Below are 23,115 nucleotides of genomic sequence, written 5' to 3'. Positions count from 1 at the left end.
GAATGAACTTCACTGGTTCTTGCGGAAGCTCAAACGTGCTGCGTAACATATAAATAAACCTCATTGGTTCTTGCAGAAGCTCAAACGTGCTGCGTAACATGAGAATGAACTTCACTGGTTCTTGCGGAAGCTCAAACGTGCTGCGTAACATATTAATAAACCTCCCTGGTTCTTGCAGAAGCTCAAACGTGCTGCATAACACGAGAATGAACTTCATTGGTTCTTGCGGAAGCTCAAACGTGCTGCGTAACGAGAATGAACTTCATTGGTTCTTGTGGAAGCTCAAACGTGCTGCGTAACATATAAATAAACCTCATTGGTTCTTGTGGAAGCTCAAACGTGCTGCGTAACATGAGAATGAACTTCACTGGTTCTTGCGGAAGCTCAAACGTGCTGCGTAACATATAAATAAACCTCATTGGTTCTTGCAGAAGCTCAAACGTGCTGCGTAACATGAGAATGAACTTCACTGGTTCTTGCGGAAGCTCAAACGTGCTGCGTAACATATTAATAAACCTCCCTGGTTCTTGCAGAAGCTCAAACGTGCTGCGTAACATGAGAATGAACTTCACTGGTTCTTGTGGAAGCTCAAACGTGCTGCGTAACACGAGAATGAACCTCATTGGTTCTTGTGGAAGCTCAAACGTGCTGCGTAACATGAGAATGAACTTCACTGGTTCTTGCGGAAGCTCAAACGTGCTGCGTAACATATAAATAAACCTCATTGGTTCTTGCAGAAGCTCAAACGTGCTGCGTAACATGAGAATGAACTTCACTGGTTCTTGTGGAAGCTCAAACGTGCTGCGTAACACGAGAATGAACCTCATTGGTTCTTGTGGAAGCTCAAACGTGCTGCGTAACATGAGAATGAACTTCACTGGTTCTTGTGGAAGCTCAAACGTGCTGCGTAACATGAGAATGAACTTCACTGGTTCTTGTGGAAGCTCAAACGTGCTGCGTAACACGAGAATGAACTTCACTGGTTCTTGTGGAAGCTCAAACGTGCTGCATAACACGAGAATGAACTTCATTGGTTCTTGTGGAAGCTCAAACGTGCTGCATAACACGAGAATGAACTTCATTGGTTCTTGCTGAAGCTCAAACGTGCTGCGTAACACGAGAATGAACCTCATTGGAACATGAGAATGAACTTCACTGGTTCTTGTGGAAGCTCAAACGTGCTGCGTAACATGAGAATGAACTTCACTGGTTCTTGCGGAAGCTCAAACGTGCTGCATAACACGAGAATGAACTTCATTGGTTCTTGTGGAAGCTCAAACGTGCTGCATAACACGAGAATGAACTTCATTGGTTCTTGCGGAAGCTCAAACGTGCTGCGTAACACGAGAATGAACCTCATTGGAACATGAGAATGAACTTCATTGGTTCTTGCGGAAGCTCAAACGTGCTGCATAACACGAGAATGAACCTCATTGGAACATGAGAATGAACTTCATTGGTTCTTGTGGAAGCTCAAACGTGCTGCGTAACATAAATAAACCTCATTGGTTCTTGTGGAAGCTCAAACGTGCTGCGTAACGAGAATGAACTTCATTGGTTCTTGTGGAAGCTCAAACGTGCTGCGTAACACGAGAATGAACCTCATTGGAACATGAGAATGAACGTCATTGGTTCTTGTGGAAGCTCAAACGTGCTGCGTAACATATAAATAAACCTCATTGGTTCTTGTGGAAGCTCAAACGTGCTGCGTAACATGAGAATGAACTTCACTGGTTCTTGCGGAAGCTCAAACGTGCTGCGTAACATATTAATAAACCTCCCTGGTTCTTGTGGAAGCTCAAACGTGCTGCATAACATGAGAATGAACTTCATTGGTTCTTGCGGAAGCTCAAACGTGCTGCGTAACATATTAATAAACCTCCCTGGTTCTTGTGGAAGCTCAAACGAGAATGAACCTCATTGGTTTCTTGTGGAAGCTCAAACGTGCTGCATAACATGAGAATGAACTTCATTGGTTCTTGTGGAAGCTCGAACGTGCTGCGTAACATATTAATAAACATCATTGGTTCTTGTGAAAGCTCAAATGTGCTGCGTAACATGATAATGAACCTCATTGGTTCTCGTAAGTCAAGCACACATGCTTGAGCTTCTGTTTACCATAACTGATGTGTGAGTTGATGAATGTTTATATGTGAATAAAAGACTGAATTCAATCTGTTCATCAAATAAAACGATTTGACTAAACCGCTCAATTCATATGGATTAGTTTTACAATCTCTTTGTAAACTTTTTGAAGCGTCAAAGTGTAAGTTATGTAGCTGTCTATCGAGGGACAGAAAGCTCTCAGATTTAATCAAAAAGATATTGATGAATGTAAATCTTATGGGATTGGAGGTGAATAATTAATGACAGAATTTTCATTTTTCGGGGGAACTAACCTTCTAAATTGTGATTTGTCACACAAAACTGTCATATCTGTTTAGAAGACTCCACAGCTCCAGTCCTCATTTACTTTTTTATTATTTTGAAAACAGCGGCCAGGAAAGTTATTTTGTTTTCCACTGAAGAAAGAAAAGCCATGCAGGTTTGACCTGAATTGAGGGTGAGCAAATAATGACAGATTTTTTTAGTGACCTCTTCCCTTACCGCTTGTGTTTTTTCAACCTGTGAACAAGTCTAATGTCGGACAGACAGTGTTCTTTCTGTTTTCAATTCTGTGTTGTTTGTCCACCCACTCAATGTAATTATCTCTTGAGATATTTGTGTTCGCCGGACACAATGTGATCATTCATACAAATAATCAGGGTTGAGTCTCGGTGTAATGTCAGCATGGCTCGTCTACTTTAAACACTTGATGGAAAAGTGTGGGGGTGAAGGGAATAGAATGACAAAAAAAGAAAAATCCAATTATTCGTGCATAATAACAATCGTGCGGTATATGCGGGCGATTGCCAGCACATACTAACCCAGCCCTCGCTGTCTCTCCTACTGTCTAAGTGCCAATTATGGTACAGGCAGCGGACATCCGCTTGAGCCAGGCCTCTTTCCACTAGACCCATTAGGAGTTGCGCCGAGCATGATAGTGCTGTTTAGTTGAACACTGCACCATAAGAGCCGTACGCTGCTCCAGTGCACCAGCTCGCAGTACACACATGCATGCTTGCGCGGATCAGGTTACCAAAGTAGATGGCACGCTGTTCCCTTGCAACATCATTAAAGCAAGGGTGGGGATTTTCCTACAGCTCTGCGTGTCTAGCACAATGCGGTCGTATCACTGTCCTCTTCTGGAATGCAGCAGTGTTACCTGAGAAAAGGCTGCGTGCGGCGAGGAGGCAGGGTGGAGAGAGGGAGGGACGCATAAACGATTCGGAACGGTGATGAAGTGAAAGAAAGAGGGATAAAGGACCCAAAAAGGACATGAGGGAGAGAGAGAGCACATGAGAGGCAGGCCCCTGTGAAGTACCTCTTGTTATTAATAATTGATTCTTTATAAAGACTGTGCGGTTTAATTGGTGGTAAGGGGTGATCCTGGCACACATACACCTCTGGGAGTCTCTCTGCAGCTGGTTTCCAGTAACGCAGACTCAACGTGAGGGCGAGGGATCAGCACTCCACTCGAGAGAGGGAGAGAGAGAGAGAATGCATTTGAAATTGAAACCTACCTGGAACGACTCGAGCTGCGTCTGCAGTCTGCAAGGAATTCAGTCCAAAGTGCTGGAAAGCACACACCTTTCCATATCAGACGGCTTTCATACTGTTGTACCTGAACCAGAGGCCACAACCCACATGATTTGCTTTGACAACCACTGCAGCTGTATTTCATTTTATAAACCCATTCATGGAATAATTTCGCCAAAAATGAAAACGCTGTCATTATTTACTCACTCTTATGTGTTTCCAAACCTGTATGACTGAATTAGTTCTTTACAACTGCTTTTCATAGTGACAAAGCATTAAAAAAACATTCTTAATAAAAGAAAGTATTTTCAGTTAAAATATCCAAAAATTCTTGAAACATAATTAATATACTTGAGAGGCAAAACAGCATAAAATATTAAGACTTGTTTTCCAAGAACATATCTTTGAAGAATTTATTTTTAGTGTATTTTGTCTTACTACACTGGCAGAATTGTTATAAACAAGGTCAAAACAAGTGGAAAAAACAACAACAACAAAAAAAAAAAACAAATCTGCCAATGCAGTAAGATGTAGTATTCAAGATCTATGAAAAAAAGTCTTACTATCATGTGCAGTTTTGTTTCTTAAGTGAATGTATCTTAAATAAGAATTTATATTTTGTTTTAAGGATATTCTTACTGGAAAACAAGTAAAAATAAAATGCAGTTACTTATGTCTATATTCTAAGTCTTTGGTGAGAAGTTTTTGAGGTAACAATCCACTGGAAGGGATGATAAACAATGAATAAGGACATACATTTAAAGGATTAGTTCACCCCAGTGTCAACCAAGATGTTTATGTCTTTCTTTCTTCAGTCAAAAAAGAAAATTAAGGTTTCTGAGGAAAACATTTCAAGATTTTTCTCCATATAATGGACTTCAGCAGGTTGAAGGTCCAAATTGCAGTTTCAATGCAGATTCAAAAGACTCTATACATATGCTAGTGCAGAGTGCAAGACAAGCATTTGTTATTTTATTTTATTTTTACAGATCGTTTTGCTAGATAAGACCCTTATTCCACAGTGATCGTGTAGAGCCCTTTGAAGCTGCACTGAAACTGCGATTTTGACCTTCAACCTGTTGGTAACTGTTGAAGTCAACTATATGGAAAAAAATCCTGGAATGTTTTCTTCAAAAACCTAAATTTATTTTCAACTGAAGAAAGAAACACATGAACATCTTGGATGACATGGGGGTGAGTAAGTCTCTTCCACACATATATCGCTATCATATGACTTTGAATGTAGATCACAAGTCATATGGGCTACTTTTGTGGTGTTGTATGTTGTTGTTGTTGTCATTTTTGTCTTTTTTGTGAGACCAAACAGATGTGGTAACTATGGACTAGTCATAGTTCAAACATTCTCCATGTAATGACAACAGCATACAGGTTTGGAACGACATGAGGTGGGTGAGTTTTCATTTTCAGATGATCTGTTCCTTTAAGACTGGAACATTTTATGCGATAATTATTCTCACTAAAATTTTGACAGATAGACATAAAGCTGCAGTCCCACAAAATCTGAAATCTGTTCTGTACAGCGTGCCGTCCATGATCTGACCTTCTCCTCATATTGGATTAATTCCTAAGTCAATGTTCTACACAAACCAGTTTCACAATGGAAACAGTGAGGTATTTACAACAGACACCCGCCGTATATTCAAAAAGGAACACACTCTTGACAAAGTCCAGAGCCAATTTGACCAGATAACATCTGTGGAGACCAGAGGAAGCTTTTCCTTTTGTGCAAAAACCAGAGCTGCTGCCTGTGAGAACTCTCGGCTTTGAAGATTCTCTGTCCTATTACGCTAAAACCTGCTCTGGATACTAGATATGCCTCAGGTAACGCAGGTCCTTTCCTATAATCAACAGCAGCACCACATCTTCCATTAGGACCTTTAATAAAATTCTCTGGGAAAAAAAAAAAAAAAAAGTAGCGCAACGATCCTTTGGCAAAGCTGAGATAAAATTGAATTGCCTGAAAAGCTAAAAGGCAGCGGAAAAAAGGATTGGCAGCGTGTGCTACAAGATGACAGAATATCAAGTCGGTATGACAGAGAGTCAAGTCAAATAGTGCGTCTGTGCGGTTTGAAAAGTTTGAAAGCTGTATGAAATCTGAAGTGTGGCTCAGTACAGACCTAATTGCTGTAATTTGTGTGCACGGTGTGTGAACAGCACTTTTGGTGGCTATAAAAGGACGTAATCAATATAGAAGCTACCAACATGGCAATACTGTGTGTTTGTATGTCTGTGTGTGTGCTTATCTTTTCATCTCTACTCTAGCTCTCGTGTGCCTTTGTGCTGTTAACTATGATAATCTGTAAATCTGGATTTGCCCACCCTGCTGAATTATGCAAACCCAGCTCAGCTCAGGCGTGAGGAGTTTAACTGGGCTAGCAGTGGGAGATAGACAGCTTGTAGCTTTTCTTTTAGGAAAGACAAGAGTTTGTTATATCAGTTTCATTCTATCTATCTATCTATCTATCTATCTATCTATCTATCTATCTATCTATCTATCTATCTATCTATCTATCTATCTATCTATCTATCTATCTATCTACCTACCTACCTACCTACCTGTCTGTCTGTCTGTCTATCCGTCTGTCTATCCGTCTGTCTATCTATCCATCTGTCTGTCTGTGCAATGAATTTCTGGACAAATGCCATTATTTAGTGCCATTGTATCAGAGTACCAATGCATATTTTGTATTTTGTAAAGGTACTGTATTCCTGGACAACAGTGTTTCAAATGAATAGTTCATCTTGAAAAATTCTGTCATCATTTATTCAATGTAAATCATAAAAATAGTTGTTAAGACATACAGTAACTTTGTGTAATGAACAGGCCAAAAGTTTAGCAATGTCAGTTGGTTGTTAACCATTGGAACAAGGTCATTAAATTAGAGAACTAGATCAGTCCAATTCAATAACAAATCATTCAGGGGAGCGTTTCTCAAATGCTTCGTTAGCCATGTGTTGGTAACGACAAGCTTGCGACCAAAGTTCGCATCGAGAAATGCACCCCAGATTGGCTTTGTGAACTGGATCAGCTTATCAGATCCATCAAGATCCAATCAAATAAACAATGTATGATTTATGGGTCTTTGTGGTTCTGAATCAGTTTTACAAATCAGTCTTTTGATGTGAATCGTTATTAATCTTTTTGGATTTTAATTATTGATCCGCTTCACAAAAACAGTCTTTTATGAATCTATGCAATAAAGAGCTAGGACGGATTTCAAGACTGACAATAACCCGTTTCAGTAAAAAAAAAAAAAAAAAAAAAAATCCATCAGTTAGTTCATGTTCTGTGTAATGGCAAAGTTGAGCTGCAGTCTGTGTTTTTTTCTGTGAATTCATCTAGCAGGCCATCTTCAGTGCTTGATGGTTTGAGAGTGTTGTGTATCAGGGAGAAGAGGCCAGAAAGTGAGCAGGCCCATTAGGCTCTGAGTGTGTGTGTGTGTGTGTGTGTGTGTGTGTGTGTGTGTGTGTGTGTGTGTGTGTGTGTGTGTGTGTGTGTGTGTGTGTGTGTGTGTGTGTGTGTGTGTGTGTGTGTGTGTGTGTGTGTGTGTGTGTGTGAGAGATATGTGATGCGGTTCTTAGACAGTGATAGGCTCATTAGTAAGGCTAGGATGTACTGCATTTGTGTGTGTGTGTGTGTGGATGTGTGCACACGATTGCAGTCTAATTATCATCGGACAGTTAGAGTGACTGTGACCCAAGACTCTCTCCGACCTCTCGTTCTGACCTGCCTGCCGGCGTCCACGAGTTCAATCCGAACCCCACAAACATGCGGTCATTCATAGAGACACACAAACACCCACACAAAGGAGAAAGACATCCCTTCATGAATGTCAATATGGACTCTAATTGGCTCGTACAGGCATCCCTGTTTTCTTTAAACAAATGTTGGCCATTAAGCCGTGAGTGAGATGATTAGTGTGAAGTTGGTGTGTGGTGCGCAGATACACACGTCCTCTTATGGAATGTGTCCGCACAGCCATTAGCACGCCGTCCCTGACATGCCCCGTGTCCTCTCTCCTCTTACACCTATTTGTCAAACCGCCCAGAAATAATGACACCCCAATCAGAGACTGCTACTAGTGTGTGTCTAACCTTATTTTTTGAAGTGCAAGATGTTTTTTTTGACAGAAAAGGAAGCTGATGGAAGTCAGACAGACTGTAGCGGAATATAGATGCGGGCCTCGGAAAGTTTAAAAGACGTTTTAAAGTTTAACATCCTCCCCCAAAAGGCCCTTCTGCTTTCTGGCTACCGCAGTGTGAGATGAAAGCGCTTTTGCTTCTACAAAAGACTTATTTTTTTGTGCCTAGCACCACTTTAGCCAGCTAAATGCATCTCATCCCGGCGACTAGCATTGGGAAATACAATCTCGGTGCAGAGGGGAAAGTCTGGGCCAGCATTTCAAACAAAGGCACGCTAGCACAAAAAGACGAGAAGGGTAAAACCCTGGGACACTGGGCAGTGTAGGCCCTTAGGGGCCCATTGTTTTCAAAGAGCATTATGAAGAGATACACATGCGCAGAAAAAGCGGTTCACACGCATGCTCTAGTTGAGGGTGAGACCTGGCTGCAGCTGAGTGGCGCACACAAAGGAGCTTAATCATTCATAAAACTGGAGAGGCTAATAAAATATGCAGCACATGAATCCGGCAAACAGCAAAGTGCTCTGGTGCTGCCTAAACTTTTAAAAAGACACACTGAATCAACGACGCATAACTATTGTGTGCGCGTATACCGATTGTGTGTGTGCATACAGCTGGGGCTAAAAGGATGAGGTCACATTGCTTGTAGCATCTTTAGGGCTGATCCTGTCAGGACTTCATCCTCTAATTTCTGTCTTCTCCACCTCTTTATGCAATTGTCTTGTACATTCTCTGCATTTTTGCTACTTTACTAATGGGGACAGTGTGCAAGGAGACTGGAAAGGACAAGGGAGTGAGCCACAGGAAGTAGCAATCACAAATGAGATTTCTATGAGATTTCTGTAACATCTCCATTGTTTTCCTAGCAATGAGATTAAACAGACATCAAATGGAGACTTCCTTCTCAGATGTTTCTGAGCTGATGTTTGCAGCTTTCTCCTCTGGTGTTTCAGAAGAGATCTCAGAAATTTCTCAAACTGGACTTAAGCATTCAAAATTCAAAGTTAGAGAATTGATTATAAATGCAATCATTTCTCATGAATTTCTCTATTAAGATGTTTTATATGTAAGATCTGAGACAGAAAACATCTGAGACAAAGTTTATACTGTACTTCTATGACACATATCTGAGAACGTTACATTTCCAGAGCCATAAAAAAGTATTGACATTATTCTCTGGAATGGTATCAGGAAATAATATAAAACTCGAACTTCAGTTGCCCAGAGTGTTTGCGCTAACCCCTAAGCCACGGGTCTGACCTCTCTGTACTTCTTTCCCTCATTATGTTTCACATAGCAGTTTGAGGGAGCGTTAGAATTTGCAATCAAGGGTGCTGTCGTGTGACAGATAGCTCAGCTAATAAGTCCAGGCATGGTTTCTTCACCACCTAGCACCTCTAGCAGCCATGCACTCAAGTGAACTGAACCATCAAAAGCAGAGGCTCCTGCCTTCAAGCTTACCATGGCTAACAAGCACAGCTGTTCACTGAACCCACCACAGACCAGCTGAGGATATATTAGTCATGTAAAAACAAATGGATAAAAGTGAGTGTGGAGTAATCATCGTCATTTTCACAATAGACTTCACCTCAGGTGAACATTTTATTTTTTTCAATTTATCAGGGTTGTGCACCATTCAGAATTGAATTGAGAACGTGTTTTAAATTCCAGTTCAGATTTGAATTGGATAAGGCAAAATTATTGAAATTCAAACAAAGCCTCATCTGAAAGCATGAAAGCTTGGTTTCTTTTGCTGAACACAAATAAAGATATTTTGAAAAATGTCAGTAACTAAACAGTTGATGGGCCCCATTGACTTCCATAGTATGGAAAAAAATACTGCGGAAGTCTATGGGGTTTCATCAACTGATTGGTTTATTAAACTTATTAAATTATTAAAACTTATAAATTATATAAAAGTCCCCCTGTAGTCGATAATTGTATTCCTTAAAACTCATCTTTGATCACCAAAATGACATATTTAATGTTTTTTTTTTTTTATGTATTAAAAAAATCTTTACGTATTAAAATAGCTTGAATGTAACTCTACACCCTTGCAAATTAATATGCAATATTATATATGCAAATTAGCCCCACCTCCACTCACTCACAGAAGCTCAGAGATCAGAGCTAAACGCAGCACAATGGTATCACTTTTTCATTAGAACATCAGTGGAGAAAGGCATATAGTTCATCGTAATATACATCATACACCCGCTATATTGCTAAATCCCAATTTTTCATATCAACAGTAAACTATATGGGGATAACCTGTCTTTTCTTAAGACTTCCAGAGCGGTAATAGTTAATGATATGCTAAAGCCTGCTTGCACGTTGACGTGATTGGTTACAAGGTAGTTTGTGACGTCAGAAACACCAGCGATTTCAAACTGCGTCTTTAGATCACTGCAGTTTTAAAGAGAAAATACTCAGTAAAGGTGTTGACTGATGAATTTGCACATAGTTTGTCTTAAAGCATACTAAAAACACCACATAGACATAAAAACAACATTAAAAACTTGATTTTCACCACAGGGGGCTTTAGTACATTTATGTACTTCATTTCCCAGAATGCAATATACTATTTAATTTCTATAAATGTAATTTGAGTACACTTACACTAGTACACTACTTCCTGTAATTCTAATTCAACTTCCTGTGGGCTATGGCCAATTTAATTCAAAATCACATTCATAATTTTAAAGGAGGCCAATTCTTAAACTCAGAAACCCTGGTATACACTAAAGCTGTGATTCACCTTGACATTCAATAGAAAACATATGACCTCAGTGGCCACATTTAGCATGATGGAAAGTCTAGCGAAAGAGCACGCCGCACGTTTGAGTGTCATTACTAGCTCTGTATTTAGCCTTGAGCCTGGGGATATGTTTGGACAAGTCTTTGAGTGTCTGCCGCACAAATTATCCTGATAAAAGCACATGGGGCGAGCAAATTAATTCAACCGAAACCCAACAAAAGCACTGTTTACATAAGCTAATCCCAGGCAGCGTGCTAGCCACCATGCCAACCCAGAGCAGCCTCTGCAGGCGTGGGGAAATCTTTATTGAATCATCACCCTGTCCCTGGGCACTTTTGAGACCCCAAAGTGTCTTTATCCAACTGGGGAAGTGAAGGAAGGAACGAGTCCTTTCAGATGGCATCTTTACAGTCTTCAGTGGTTTAAAATCGGGGCCAAAACAAATGGCCTTTCCCAGAGCGGTCCTTAATGTATGTTTTTCAGGCCTGATTTCAAGCCAGACCGTGGAGAATTGGATACGGTTATGGTGGGTTAGAATCGCTGTAGCTGTGTCCTATTATAGGAGGCTCTTTTAACACTCAAAAGGTGTGTGCATAGTCCTTGCGTGTACTTTTCATGACATGGAAAAGGTTGGAGTGGTAGATGAGTGCATGGGGGTGGGGTCCGTGGAATGAGTAGCACCTTCTCAAGGATTTATGACACCTTACTTCGCCTACCCTGTCCTTGGTTGCTTTCAGGGGGAAACGCTTTCCAATGAGTCTAGATGAAAACGCACGGGAGGGGCAGAAGAGAAGATGACAGGAGTGGTTGAAAGGCACTACACTGTGAAGGAGGAGCGGGCTGCCACCAACATCCCTCCTCTTTTTCTCGAAATCGAGTGGTTATCGTTTGTGACTAAAGCCAAACTGCACAGGCTGTTCCTCTTTGCTATTTGTGTGAATTCATAGCAAAAGCAGCTTTCCTAACCGCTAATTACAACTTGAAGCTCATTAACCACCGGTTTTATACACACACAAGCATGTGCGACCGCTGATGATGGCGTCATACGTCAGTCCTTTACATTTAGATGATTTATCCATTCCAAAATCCCAATTCAAGCACATCCCTGCTTCCTAAGAAAACACTATCCCTTTACAGAATCCACAGTGATTTATATGTACAGCTAAACACTCACCCTCTAACTAAAATCTTGTTCTTTGTTTATCTCAGAGATGCAAAGACACAAAGCCCAGCAGCGACAGTGCCAATGAGGAACTGGTTCGGACGCCGTCGGTAAAACGTCAATGAGTCCCTGTGTTGCCGCAGTCTTCCACGGTTTTGGCTTGTTCCTCCTCGGCCATTTATCCCTGAACACAGGCTTTGTCGAGCACTTACGCCAGTGGCCTAAAAGCAAGCTGTGTGTAAAAAAGAAATGGCAGGGCCCTTAAAAGGGGAGAATACATCAGGCCCGGGTTGTTACAAAGTGGTCCTCTATTAAAAATGCAGCAGGGCTATTACCTCAGGACCGGTGCCTTTCTCCTCTGGTTCTCTCAAGCCCACAGAAACCAACTAGCTAGCTCAGATCACCCCATTACAGCCTGTACCAAACATGAATGCTGGTCATGGATGAATCTGGAAGTGCTTAAAAGTGACACTGACCAAATGCACAAGAAAAAGTCTTTTTATATAAAAAAATATTGTAACTCGTAATGTAGTTTATAAGTCCATGCCTATCCCACACACTCAAAAAATGACTTATTTCTGCTTGTTCAATTTATTTAAATGGATACTCCACCCAAATTGTCATTCATGAAATTGCTTTTTTTATTTTATGGAACCCAAAAGAAGATATTTTGAAAAATCTTGAGTTAATGGGGACCTTTTTTTTTTCTTTTTTTTAAATTGTATCTTCTTTTGTGAAGATAAATAAATGATGACAGAATTTTTATTTTTGAGTGAACTATGCCTTTCATTAAAATTAAGCTAAATTCTGAAACATTTTGTCACAACTTAATTTGATTACTTTTAATTCATTTGAATTTGTTAAATGTTTATGTTATTCTTAATTCATTTGTGTTGGAACTACATTCTTTAAATAATTTATGATGACATGAACTGAAACTGGACAGTGGATTTTAAATTCCCAGCATACTTTTCATGAGACTCGACTTGTTGAAATCAAGTGAAAATTAAGTATTTTTGAACTGACATATTTGTGACATATTTGAAAGACATATTTGTGGTAAAATGTGTGGTTTGATTGGTGATTTTAGAAGAGTATTTGTCTAATTTTTGTGATTACCATTGTGGTGCTTAAGTTGTGGCGGCCAAATGAAGGCTGTGGTGTGTGTTTCATCCATCGCTATCTCACGACCAATTTGTACGTATTTTACGAGGTGGCTAATTCGTATGAATTCATATGACCTCACTCTTTGTCTAAACCCCAGAGACGGTTAGGTTTAGGGTCAGGGTTTGGGGTATGAATTCATACGAATTTGTCAACTTGTAAAATACATATGATTTAGCAAAAAACGTATGAATTCGTACGAGTGAGGTCGTATGAATTTGTACGAATTAGCCACCTCATAAAATACTTACGAATTGCCGTGAGATCGGGTTGGTTTTGTCACTCAAGAAGCTATACTTAGCATGTGACCATGCCCTGCGATGATTGTTTTTATTTACTGAAGCAGTTAAAGGTGCTGTATATATTTTTTTGACTGTACTAAAGGATAAAAATACCATCATATGTTTGCAGATATTTAGGAAATATGCTAGGTTCACATACTCGTTTCTCTGAAAAACAATGCTACAGCTAGTTATTTTACTTTGAAGTGTGTGTTCCGTGTCAGAATGTCTGTTTTTGTTTTGATCTGTGTGTTTCCGCCCATTGCCAATTTACCCAGTACTATTTCGACACCTCGGGTTGCCAGTTGGCGGAAAACACAGCGTATTGCAGCCATGGAAGCCAACAAACAAGATTGCAGATTCTACCTGACCTAAAAAGCCTCGGATTCTATCTAAAAATCTGTAGGAACGGGACCATCTTAAAATGCGAATCAACTTATTAACTTACAGTGTGAGCGTTGAGTCTGAGGAGGAGGGGCAAGGGAAACAACTCTCTCCAATTATTTTGAATTTAGACTGCAGTATCCATTTCAACCGCTAGCAGTCATTATTACATACTGCACCTTTAAGATTAATTGGATCAATCAGTGTTTTTTTTTTTCTTTTTTTCTCAGGTGAAATTCACATAAGTAAAGTGAAATTAATGTGATCTGCTTGAATTAAGATGAATTTTAATAATCAGTACAATTCATTTTTATTTTAAGTTCAGATAAATCTACTCAACTTTGGAAATGTGTCATTATTTTATACTATGTAAGTCCAATGAACATTTGTTATTATTTTTTTGAGTGTAGAAAAAATAATCACAAATAAGATCTGTTTAATTTCCCACTTGTTATGCTTGGCAATGAAATCAAGGGGAAAGCAAAAAGAGACTTTGGTTAGGTATCCTTCTTTTCAGAATCAAAATATTTTTTAAAGATCCTTATCCATTAATCACAAATGACGAAAAAGGGGGAAAAAGTTGGTCAAAAAGACTTTACTGAGAACTCCATTAGTCAGAAGCAATGGAAGGGCAACATTTGAGCAATAAGCTTTTTTTAACAGTTTGGTGGATTAATATAATGAAAATTTGAATGAAGTATGGTCTTTTGTTTGTATATTAACGTCTCATCAGATCAGACTTTACAGCCAGAACTATTAGTTTTATCAATGCTATTGTACTAGTACTTTAACTCAGCAGCATGTGAGTGACAATGGAAGTTTTTCTTGCACATTCTTTTATTGGTTTTGTGTGACTGGATGCGCATCAGAGTTATTACTCTCTGATGCAAGATGTGAAAATCTAGAACACATTTCACCTTCAGAACGGGCCAGAAAATATTGAAGTGCTGCTACAAACAGCTCTTCTGTGCGCTTTGTATTCTTTCTTGTTTCTATGTTCATGACTAATGCAGAGCGTTTCACCCCCATCTTGGGCATAAAATTTTATCCACCTATGAGGGTATGTTTGCCAAGTATGTTCCTCTTTTCAGAGTGAACCCCACCCCTCTGAACAGATGGCTGGAGTGAATGCCCAGGACACAGTAGGAGAGAGAGAGAGAGAGGAAAAGGGAGGGAAGAGGAGAGAAAGACCGAGAGGAAACGAGAAGGACATTGATGGACTAAAACAGTGGTCTCAAACTCAATTCCTGGAGGGCCACAGCTCTGCACTATTTAGCTCCAACTCACACCTGCTTGGACGTTTCTAGTAATCCTGAAGACCTTGATTAGCTGGATCAGGTGTGTTTGTTTAGGGTTGGAGCAAAACTGTCCAGAGCTGTGGCCCTCCAGGAATTGTGTTTGAGACCACTGGACTAAAAATATGAGCGTTTGTTGTATTTAAAACCATATCTTTTGTGAATACTAGACCATTTAGTGATGTAGTTTAACATGCATGTTTTCCAACTAAATGAAGTCATGAGACACTCTACTGATGTTCAACATTAAATAGAAACATCAGAGTGAAGTCGAGATGGATGGATGGATGGATGGATGGATGGAAGGATGAATGGATGTTTAACTTGAAACTCTGACAGAGATATATTTATATTGTATAATATAATGTTCTTCTCAAAGAAACCATAACAATAATACATTTTTTTTATATTTATATTTTAAGGAATCTCGCACAGTATCACACAATTTTCCCGTTTTAAACAGGAATCCACTGTTGTATGGCATTTTGTTTGCCAAAAAATGAAAGGAATTGTTCAAATTTCATTTGATTTTAAAAGATTACTTAAATTGTTTGTTGCATGCATTTGATAAGCACCATCATTTATAAAAAAAAGAAAAAAAAATTGTAAAAGACAAAACAATTTAGGAAAAAATAAACCACTATTGTTAAAATGTCAATAAATTACATTTTAAAAATCCTTTTTGATTATTACCATTTAATTAAACCATAAAAACGGGGAAATATAAAACAATTGGGGAAAAATAAAATAGATTTCATAGGGCCCTATCTGTGGTTTAGACACGCATTCAGATGCTAACAGAAAAATTACACATGGACAGGCATAATTTAGCACTCTCACAGATCTGACATCCCAAATTCGACGGTTACGCAGACACTTACAGCAAGCATTTTACAGTGCAGGCTTTCCCGACGGAAATGTTTACATGTATAATTCACACATGCATACAAAGCCTGTACTCTTGTAAGTTCATGTATCTGTGTATGTCATTATGGCTCGCTTCCAACAAGAAAAACACGCATACCAAAAAATACTTTAGAGCACGAACAACCCAATTTTTTTTTTTTTTTTTTTTATAAACAGTATTATAGCCAAATATCACGTAATGCTATTACAAGTAATGTTATTATACTATTGGAGGGAAAACACTGGACAGGGCAAGTAATTAGTCATTTGCGTGTGAAAGTGTGCTTGTGGATTTTATTCTATCCTTTCACCTGTTTAATAGCAGTGTTGGTAATGAATACCGAAAATCAAATTTTCGTTGATACCTGAAAATTGCTTGTCCATTAATGAGTTTAATTATTCAGATGAAGGTTGTTTGGAGGAGGGGAGATGAGAGCATTTTCTCCATTGTGGTAAAAAAAAAAAAAAAAGGTGCTGCTAGAGGAAAATTAAGCATCAGTCTGGTAATTATCCACAAGCAGAGTAAATATCACAACGTAATAATCCTAAATGACATTGAGAGCAGGAGAAATATAATGAGCCACATATATGCATCGTTCCCATAATGCAGCAGGAACGTTGCTGGCAAGCCGCGTGTCACCTCACTGCAGGGCAGTTAGCATGCACTCCCACTGAGAGGAGAGGTTTAAACGGCCGACTGGATGTTATTTCTGCTGTACATAAAGCTGACCCCACAGAGTGTAACCGAACACCACACACACACACATACACACACACTTGCTCGCATATGCAATCTCATGGCTCTGGATTTGAGTGCTCGCTCTGGCTCTCTTCCTCTTATCCTTCTTTCAAAACATCAATGCACACACACACACACACACACACACACACACACACACACACACACACACACACACACCATAAAGCTCTGACTCCTAGCTGCTGATTGAATGGAAGACGGGGCCCCACTGGCCTCTGTTGACACAATACCAGGGGGGAATTACCTCCCTTAAATTCTATTTTATATCCCACTGGTGTATGGCTTCTGTCAAGGATACCTCAGCCCACACACTACTCACGTTTATACATCCACTCATTTTCTGCTAAAACCTGAGAGGGGAAAGGTTGGTGTGATATCGATACTGTACACTCTAAAAAAATGCTGGCTTAAAAACAACCCTAGTTGGGTTGAAAATGGACAAACCCAGTGATTGGGTTGTTTTAACCAAGCAGTTGGGTTAAATGTTTGCCAAACATGCTTGGCAGTTTTATTTAACCCAACTATTGTTTAAAAATTACCATGAGGCTGGCTTAAAATTAACCCAAAATAGGTTGGAAATTAAAAATCAGACTACTAGAGGCAACAATAATAATCAAAAGGTGAACATTTAATAAATGTTTATTGTTTAATTATTATCCATTAAACTTATTAATAAATGTTCATTTATTAAACATATTAATACATATTTAATTTCCAACATATTTTGGGTTCATTTTACAACAATAGCAGGTTGGGGAAACATTTAACCCAACCACTGGGTTAAAACAACCCAATTGCTGAGTTTGTCCATTTTCAACCCAGCTTGGGTTGTTTTTAACCCAGCATTTTTTAGAGTATAGACATACGCATTAGGGGACTACAGCTACATTGTGAGATTTGTGAATTGAGGGATAAATAATTTCAACTGAAATATGACTGTAAGGAAGTAGAATTAAAATGAATACAATTCACATGACTAATTTTAAACCAAAAAAAAAAACAGTTTGTCAAGAAAAACGTGAAATGTTGGCTTGACAAAGCTTTGAGGAAAGTTTAAAAATCATTGAAGTTTAAATGTTTACAGATTCACTGTTCACTTTATGTAACATCATCACCGAGGAATGATATTGTTTGCATCAAATTTCATGTTCAGTGATATCTTCGACCCACATAAAACAATGGATGGATTTTGAGTCACATTTAATTTTCTTTTGAACCTACTTCAGTGAAAGTAAGTAATTTACATGTAATTGATACCAGGGTCTTTATATAATTTAACTGAATTACTGATTCTCGACAGCTTACTGTAGCATCATAATTTCCCCTGCTTAACATTTGCCTCTCATTGAACACAGAGCATTATTGGGGCAGAGAGAGAGAGAGAAAGAGAGAGAGAGAGAGCGAGGGCAGTGATTGTGTGTCAGTTGCCCCTCTTCCCCCTCATGATTGATTTCCCCCGGAGGAATGCCTGCACTCAGAGAGCACGCTAGAATCAAGATTAATAACAGGCCATTTACATCCCCAATCACGCACACACACGCAATCGCACTCACGCTGACCCGTGCTCACATGAGGTCTCCATCCTTCACAGGCGAGACCGAATATCTGAAATCTGAAACTCTCTCCCAGTGCCAAAAAACCTCCTCCATCTCCTTTAATATTCTACAGATCAATAATTATTCCCAGACTGGCCCATTTGACCATTGCCCATGATGCTCCAGTGTTTGCCATAGTGCTCTACTTTGGTAAGGATCACCAACATACTTTGCGCAATTCTGAACCGTTTGAATATGCATGCATTCTCCTTGACAGGCCCTATTTAGCGAGGTGAGTTATTGTTGTGAGGACTTCTGGTTGCGACAAGAGAGAAGGACAAAGACATTATGCTCTGGACGAGCCCCCACATCCCTTGGAGACACTCTGAGAAACTCATTAGACAGCGGAAGTGGGTAAGATCCAATTTGACGTGACCTTGAAGGCAGCTACAAGGAGTGGGGAGTGTGTGTGCGTGTGTATTGATGGGTAATACGGTGCCTGTTGCTAGTGTCATGTATAGACTAGTGATGAAGGGCGTCAATCAAGCTGTTTCTGCAAGTTCCTCTGAGATTTTGAAGGTTGAGATTGGCCACGATGTTACTAATTTATGTAAAGTGTAACAGGGGTAGAAGGAGGGAAAGAGAGAAGTCGTAAACACTTGCTGATGGAGAGCGACTTGGCCACTGCCGTTTATCATGTGTCTTTTGGGAACGCTTGCATATTTGGCCAACGTTGAGCAAGCAACTCCTCCAAAAGACTTTCCATAAATTTTCGTCCCTCACATTCATCTTTTGTACTTCGTAATTTACCCACCCCGAGATGATCAGGAAAATGTATCTTCACGCCCTTTGTTCTAACAGCCATTTTTTAAACTCTGATCCAATCATAGCTCTCTCTCCACTTTCATTCACTCAAACATGTAACGCAAGTGCCGGCCTCTTATGGGGCGCGGCGCATAAAAACATTCATGAATCACAGAGGGAGGCCAAGATCACCAGTACCCCCGATAGCATCTCGGCACTATCGATCAGCCTGTGGTAATCAATTCTCCACGTCCGGGTGGTGTAGGGGCTTAGAGAGATGGATGCAATTATTCAAGTCCCTCCACCACAGGCTACACAGCTGAGAGGACAGAATCTCTGGATCGCGAGTTTGTGTTCGAGAGTGTGCGCATGCATTCTTGATAAATGGGCACTCTTGCACCTCCAGAGAGCGGCCCATGTCAAGTATTGGTCATGTGGTTTGTGTGTCAGAAATCTGTCAGAATGATACGGACGCAAGGAAGTGTGTGAGGCAAAAAATCAGAACATCACAAAACCAGATAACCAAGGTGCCTTACCTTAGTCTGAAGGTAGTGAGGGTAATAGTAAGTGTACTGGGGGTACATTGGTTGCTGTTCCAAACGTTTGCCCATGTAGCTGGAATCCTTCTGGCTGTGGCTGGATACAGAGACTCGCGTGTGGGATCCAACAACTCAAAAAGCCTCCGCTTGTGGTTCCGCAGCTAGAGGCTAGATCCGTGTGAGGAACGGAGCCAGAGGAAGGATGGAGAGAAAGAATGAGATGATACAGACACGAGCGAGCGTGTGTGCGCCGTGCTTCTCCTCTTCACGCGTCTTCGGGAGCAGGGGAGGAGGAGGTGATGGAAGGACAGCGGAGGTACAAGGATGGGATAGCAGCGGAGGTGTGCGTGAAGAAAGAAAGAGCAGCGGCACAGGAGAGAGGAGAAAAAGGAAGGAAGGAGGTGAGGGAAGAGGAGGGGGCACTGTGGCGATCACTTCTCTGGAAAACCGGCTTCTAGTCTCCTGCTCATGCCTTGACTGCCCTCTTTCTATCTATCTTGCTCTTTCTTTCTTTCTCACTCACTCTCTCTCTCTCTCACTCTCTCTCTGACAGTCGGTGCAGCGTCGGTTCCCAGAGGAGCTTGTCAGATATCCCAGTCGCACACTTTGTTCCCGTCTGGCGGATGCACAAAGCGGCAATGTAGACAGTCGTTGGATTTGGATCTTTGTGCGCACAGCTGACGGGACTCAAACCCTCTGCAGGAAGGACCAGACGTGAGCCGTGAGGTTACGAGGCACACAGGAAACGGCACAAACTCCAGGCAGACTGCAGTATCCGAAAACTCCAAGCGCAGCACCACTGTTTTTCCTCTGTGATGTTCTTTTCTTTATTACCCGACTCCCTTGTCTGCCTGCTTTGATGCGCGCGAGTGTGTGTGCGAGAGTGAGTGTGAGTGTGTGTGGCTGTGTGAGAGTGTGTGAGTGTGTGTGCGCGCTGCCGGCTGCTCCACACTGTGGGGAAGATTGAAGGGATCAGCTTTGGCACTGCCGTGTTACTCCTCCTCCACAGCCTAGTGGGTGGGGCTAAGGGCTGGCTGCACCACTCCCAGCCAGGGGAGTGTCTTAAGCAGCCTATCTCTGTTTGTCCTCATGGGAGAGCTGCCGCCCACTGCACGGCTTTACTAGTGCAGAAGGGGAAGACTTACTCTTACTCCCACACTCTGGGGGAGGAGACTGAAGACGACACAGCAAGGAGCCGAGGCCCCCTAATGGTCAACCACAGCCTATACCTCATCCAATCTCCTTTTTCCCCAAGCTTTTTTTTCTCTTTTTATCCTCAGAGTGTATTTTTAACTTCACTTTCTAAATAAATAAAACATGAATGCCTGTAAGATGTTTCTTTGCTCTTGTCTGACACATGCTGGTAGCTTTGCATCCACTGATACACTGACATACTGACACACTGACATTAATACTAGTAAATACGTGCAGTGCACAAATGGCCATGAATTGTGTTCTACCATAAGCCTAAAGCACTGGAACCAGGAAGTGAAATGCTGTACTGGGAAAGAGCACAGTTTCATAGCAGATGCTTTTTCCCCCCACAACCTCTGCAATAATATGTGTTGCAGTGGCCAATTATTTGCAGCAGAAAAATGGTCCCTAAACATTCCTATACCCTCTTTCTTTGTTTGAGTTTGCACTTTGATCGTTGTTTTGACATTGTGGTATTTTTTTCTCAGCATCCACAGTGCTTTTTTAATAGAAGTTCACATGCAGATATGGCTGTTCATAAGAGACAGTTTCAGGGCGTGACAAATTAGCACAAAAAAAAAAAAGCGAGCTTTAAGTGTTTGCAGACTGACGGCAGCAATTATGAGAGCCATGGCAATTTTTTTTGTCCAAAGACTGCAGTAAAGTGAAAGGAATGTGAGACCTAATAAACAAAAAGCTATTGGGAAAAACAACAATACATTTTCATTAGGACAGACTCTCATAGAAGTCTGCAGTGCGGGAGAGAGAGAGAGAAAGAGAGAGAGAGGTGTATGAGTCTAGCTCTCTCATCACTATGACTGGAATGCTGAGGCACAGAGGGTGGAAAGGAGAGAGAATGAGAGAGATGAGAAGCCGGTGGAAGGGGTTCAAATAATCCACAGCACACCAAGTGCATGTCCACTAAAAGTCAAAGCAGCAATAGAAACACAAATGGAGCAGCTTTTCAAAAGCTGACAATAGAAACACTATTAAAGGGGTCATTTCATATATTTTTTTTATTATTATTATTTTTCCCAGAGACCCTCTTATAATGTTAGAAATGTTTTTAGGACATTCATAGTTATTTATAAGTCATTTCCACACTGGCTCTGATCCTTTGAATTATACCATCCATTTTTTGCAGCCTTTAAGACTCTGTAGGGCTTTTCACACCACGCTTAACCCTGGGTTATCGTCGTTCTAAACACTGCTTTTAACCCTGGATAAAGGAACGTTTCACACTTGTAATTTAGAAGCGGGGTTAGCACTGCTCCGGAGCAGGGTTAGCACATTGCGGTGCCAACTTGTACAGTGTGAAACGATGCGGTGTTAGAATGTTACAACTAGATGCTTAGCAACGAATAACCAATAGCATGCCTCATATTCATGTGGTATAGACGGTCATAGAAACTGTGCATTATATATAAACAGTAAATTCAGCGTTTGAGAGGAAAAATGTCAAATGCTGACAGAAAACATGACAATTTGAGTGAATTTGAATGACGTTTCATTCTTACCTTTATAGTCTGAAATGTCCATTCAGTATAAACTTGATAGCACAGTCGGCAATACAGGATGCGCAATGCTAAAGCTATGTAAAGAGGTCACATTCTGCGTTTATCCAATCAGTGACACTGACGCTGCAAATATGCAAATAAGAACGTTAACCCAGGGTTTAGGAATGTACAATGTGAAACGCCAGCTTATGAAGACCCAGGATTAATTGTTAACCCCAGGTAAATTATGAGCCATGTGAAACATAAAGCAAAATAACCCAGGTTTAGTTAACTATTTCAAGTGTGAAAAGAAGCACTTTTGTGAACACTGTTTTTATGAGCAATGGTGTTTTGTTGTGCTTACACACAAAATGCGAGTTTGCTGTTGGGTACAATATAGTTTTTAACTGTATGTCCTAAATAATGAGGGTTTTTTTTATCACTTTACTCAGGCTGGTTTTGCAGCCTGGTTTCTGTGGTCATTTTGATCTGGGGAGGTTTGAGTTCTGAAAGTTTTCATAGTACATCAAACTCTATTATCTATGATAGTGCCATAGAATCAAAAATTCAAATTGCAAGTTCTGTTTTTTTAATCCACACTACTTTCATATTGCTCCACATAGTTATATGCATTGTTTGAAGGGTAGTCAGATGTTTTTTGAGGAGTAAAGGAGTATAAATTAATAGTCTTTTTATTTCTTTACTATGCCTAATGTTTTGGGGCTTTTCTGGAGTGATTGTGCAGGGTTAGCGTGAGTACACGCTTACAGAATGAGGCCGATGCCATGACGCCGTAATTGTTCTTGCTACGGTCTTCAAAGAACTCTGCAAATGGAGCTGGACACGCTCCCTACAACTCAGGGGTACTATTCTCAAAAAGCCAAAGAAGAAAAAAATGCTCTCATCTGGACTGCTGCACAGCTGGGAAAATAAGAGTCGGCTGCTCTCATTTGTGGGCCGATAGAAAAAACATGGGATAATTGTGTCCCTTGGATGCAAGGAGGGATGTAATGCTGTAGTGTCATTCGAACGCCT

At 40.4% G+C, this 23,115-nt stretch overlaps 1 protein-coding gene across 1 annotated transcript in view; it reads right to left on the bottom strand.

Annotated features, from left to right (window-relative positions):
* Nucleotides 1-20,487, bottom strand: part of rbms3 (RNA binding motif, single stranded interacting protein) — a 179,618-nt gene extending 159,131 nt beyond the window's left edge. The window contains exon 1 of the mRNA XM_067404704.1: nt 19,388-20,487. Within this exon, the coding sequence (XP_067260805.1) occupies nt 19,388-19,462 (75 nt within the window). The 5' untranslated portion in view covers nt 19,463-20,487. The remainder of the gene's footprint in view (nt 1-19,387) is intronic.
* Nucleotides 20,488-23,115: the final 2,628 nt, after the last annotated feature.

The sequence above is a fragment of the Chanodichthys erythropterus genome, chromosome 2 (assembly GCF_024489055.1).
Source record: "Chanodichthys erythropterus isolate Z2021 chromosome 2, ASM2448905v1, whole genome shotgun sequence".
Lineage (NCBI taxonomy): Eukaryota > Metazoa > Chordata > Actinopteri > Cypriniformes > Xenocyprididae > Chanodichthys > Chanodichthys erythropterus.
The sequence above is the reverse complement of the archived record's forward strand: the minus strand, read 5'-3'. Positions and strand labels throughout refer to the sequence as shown.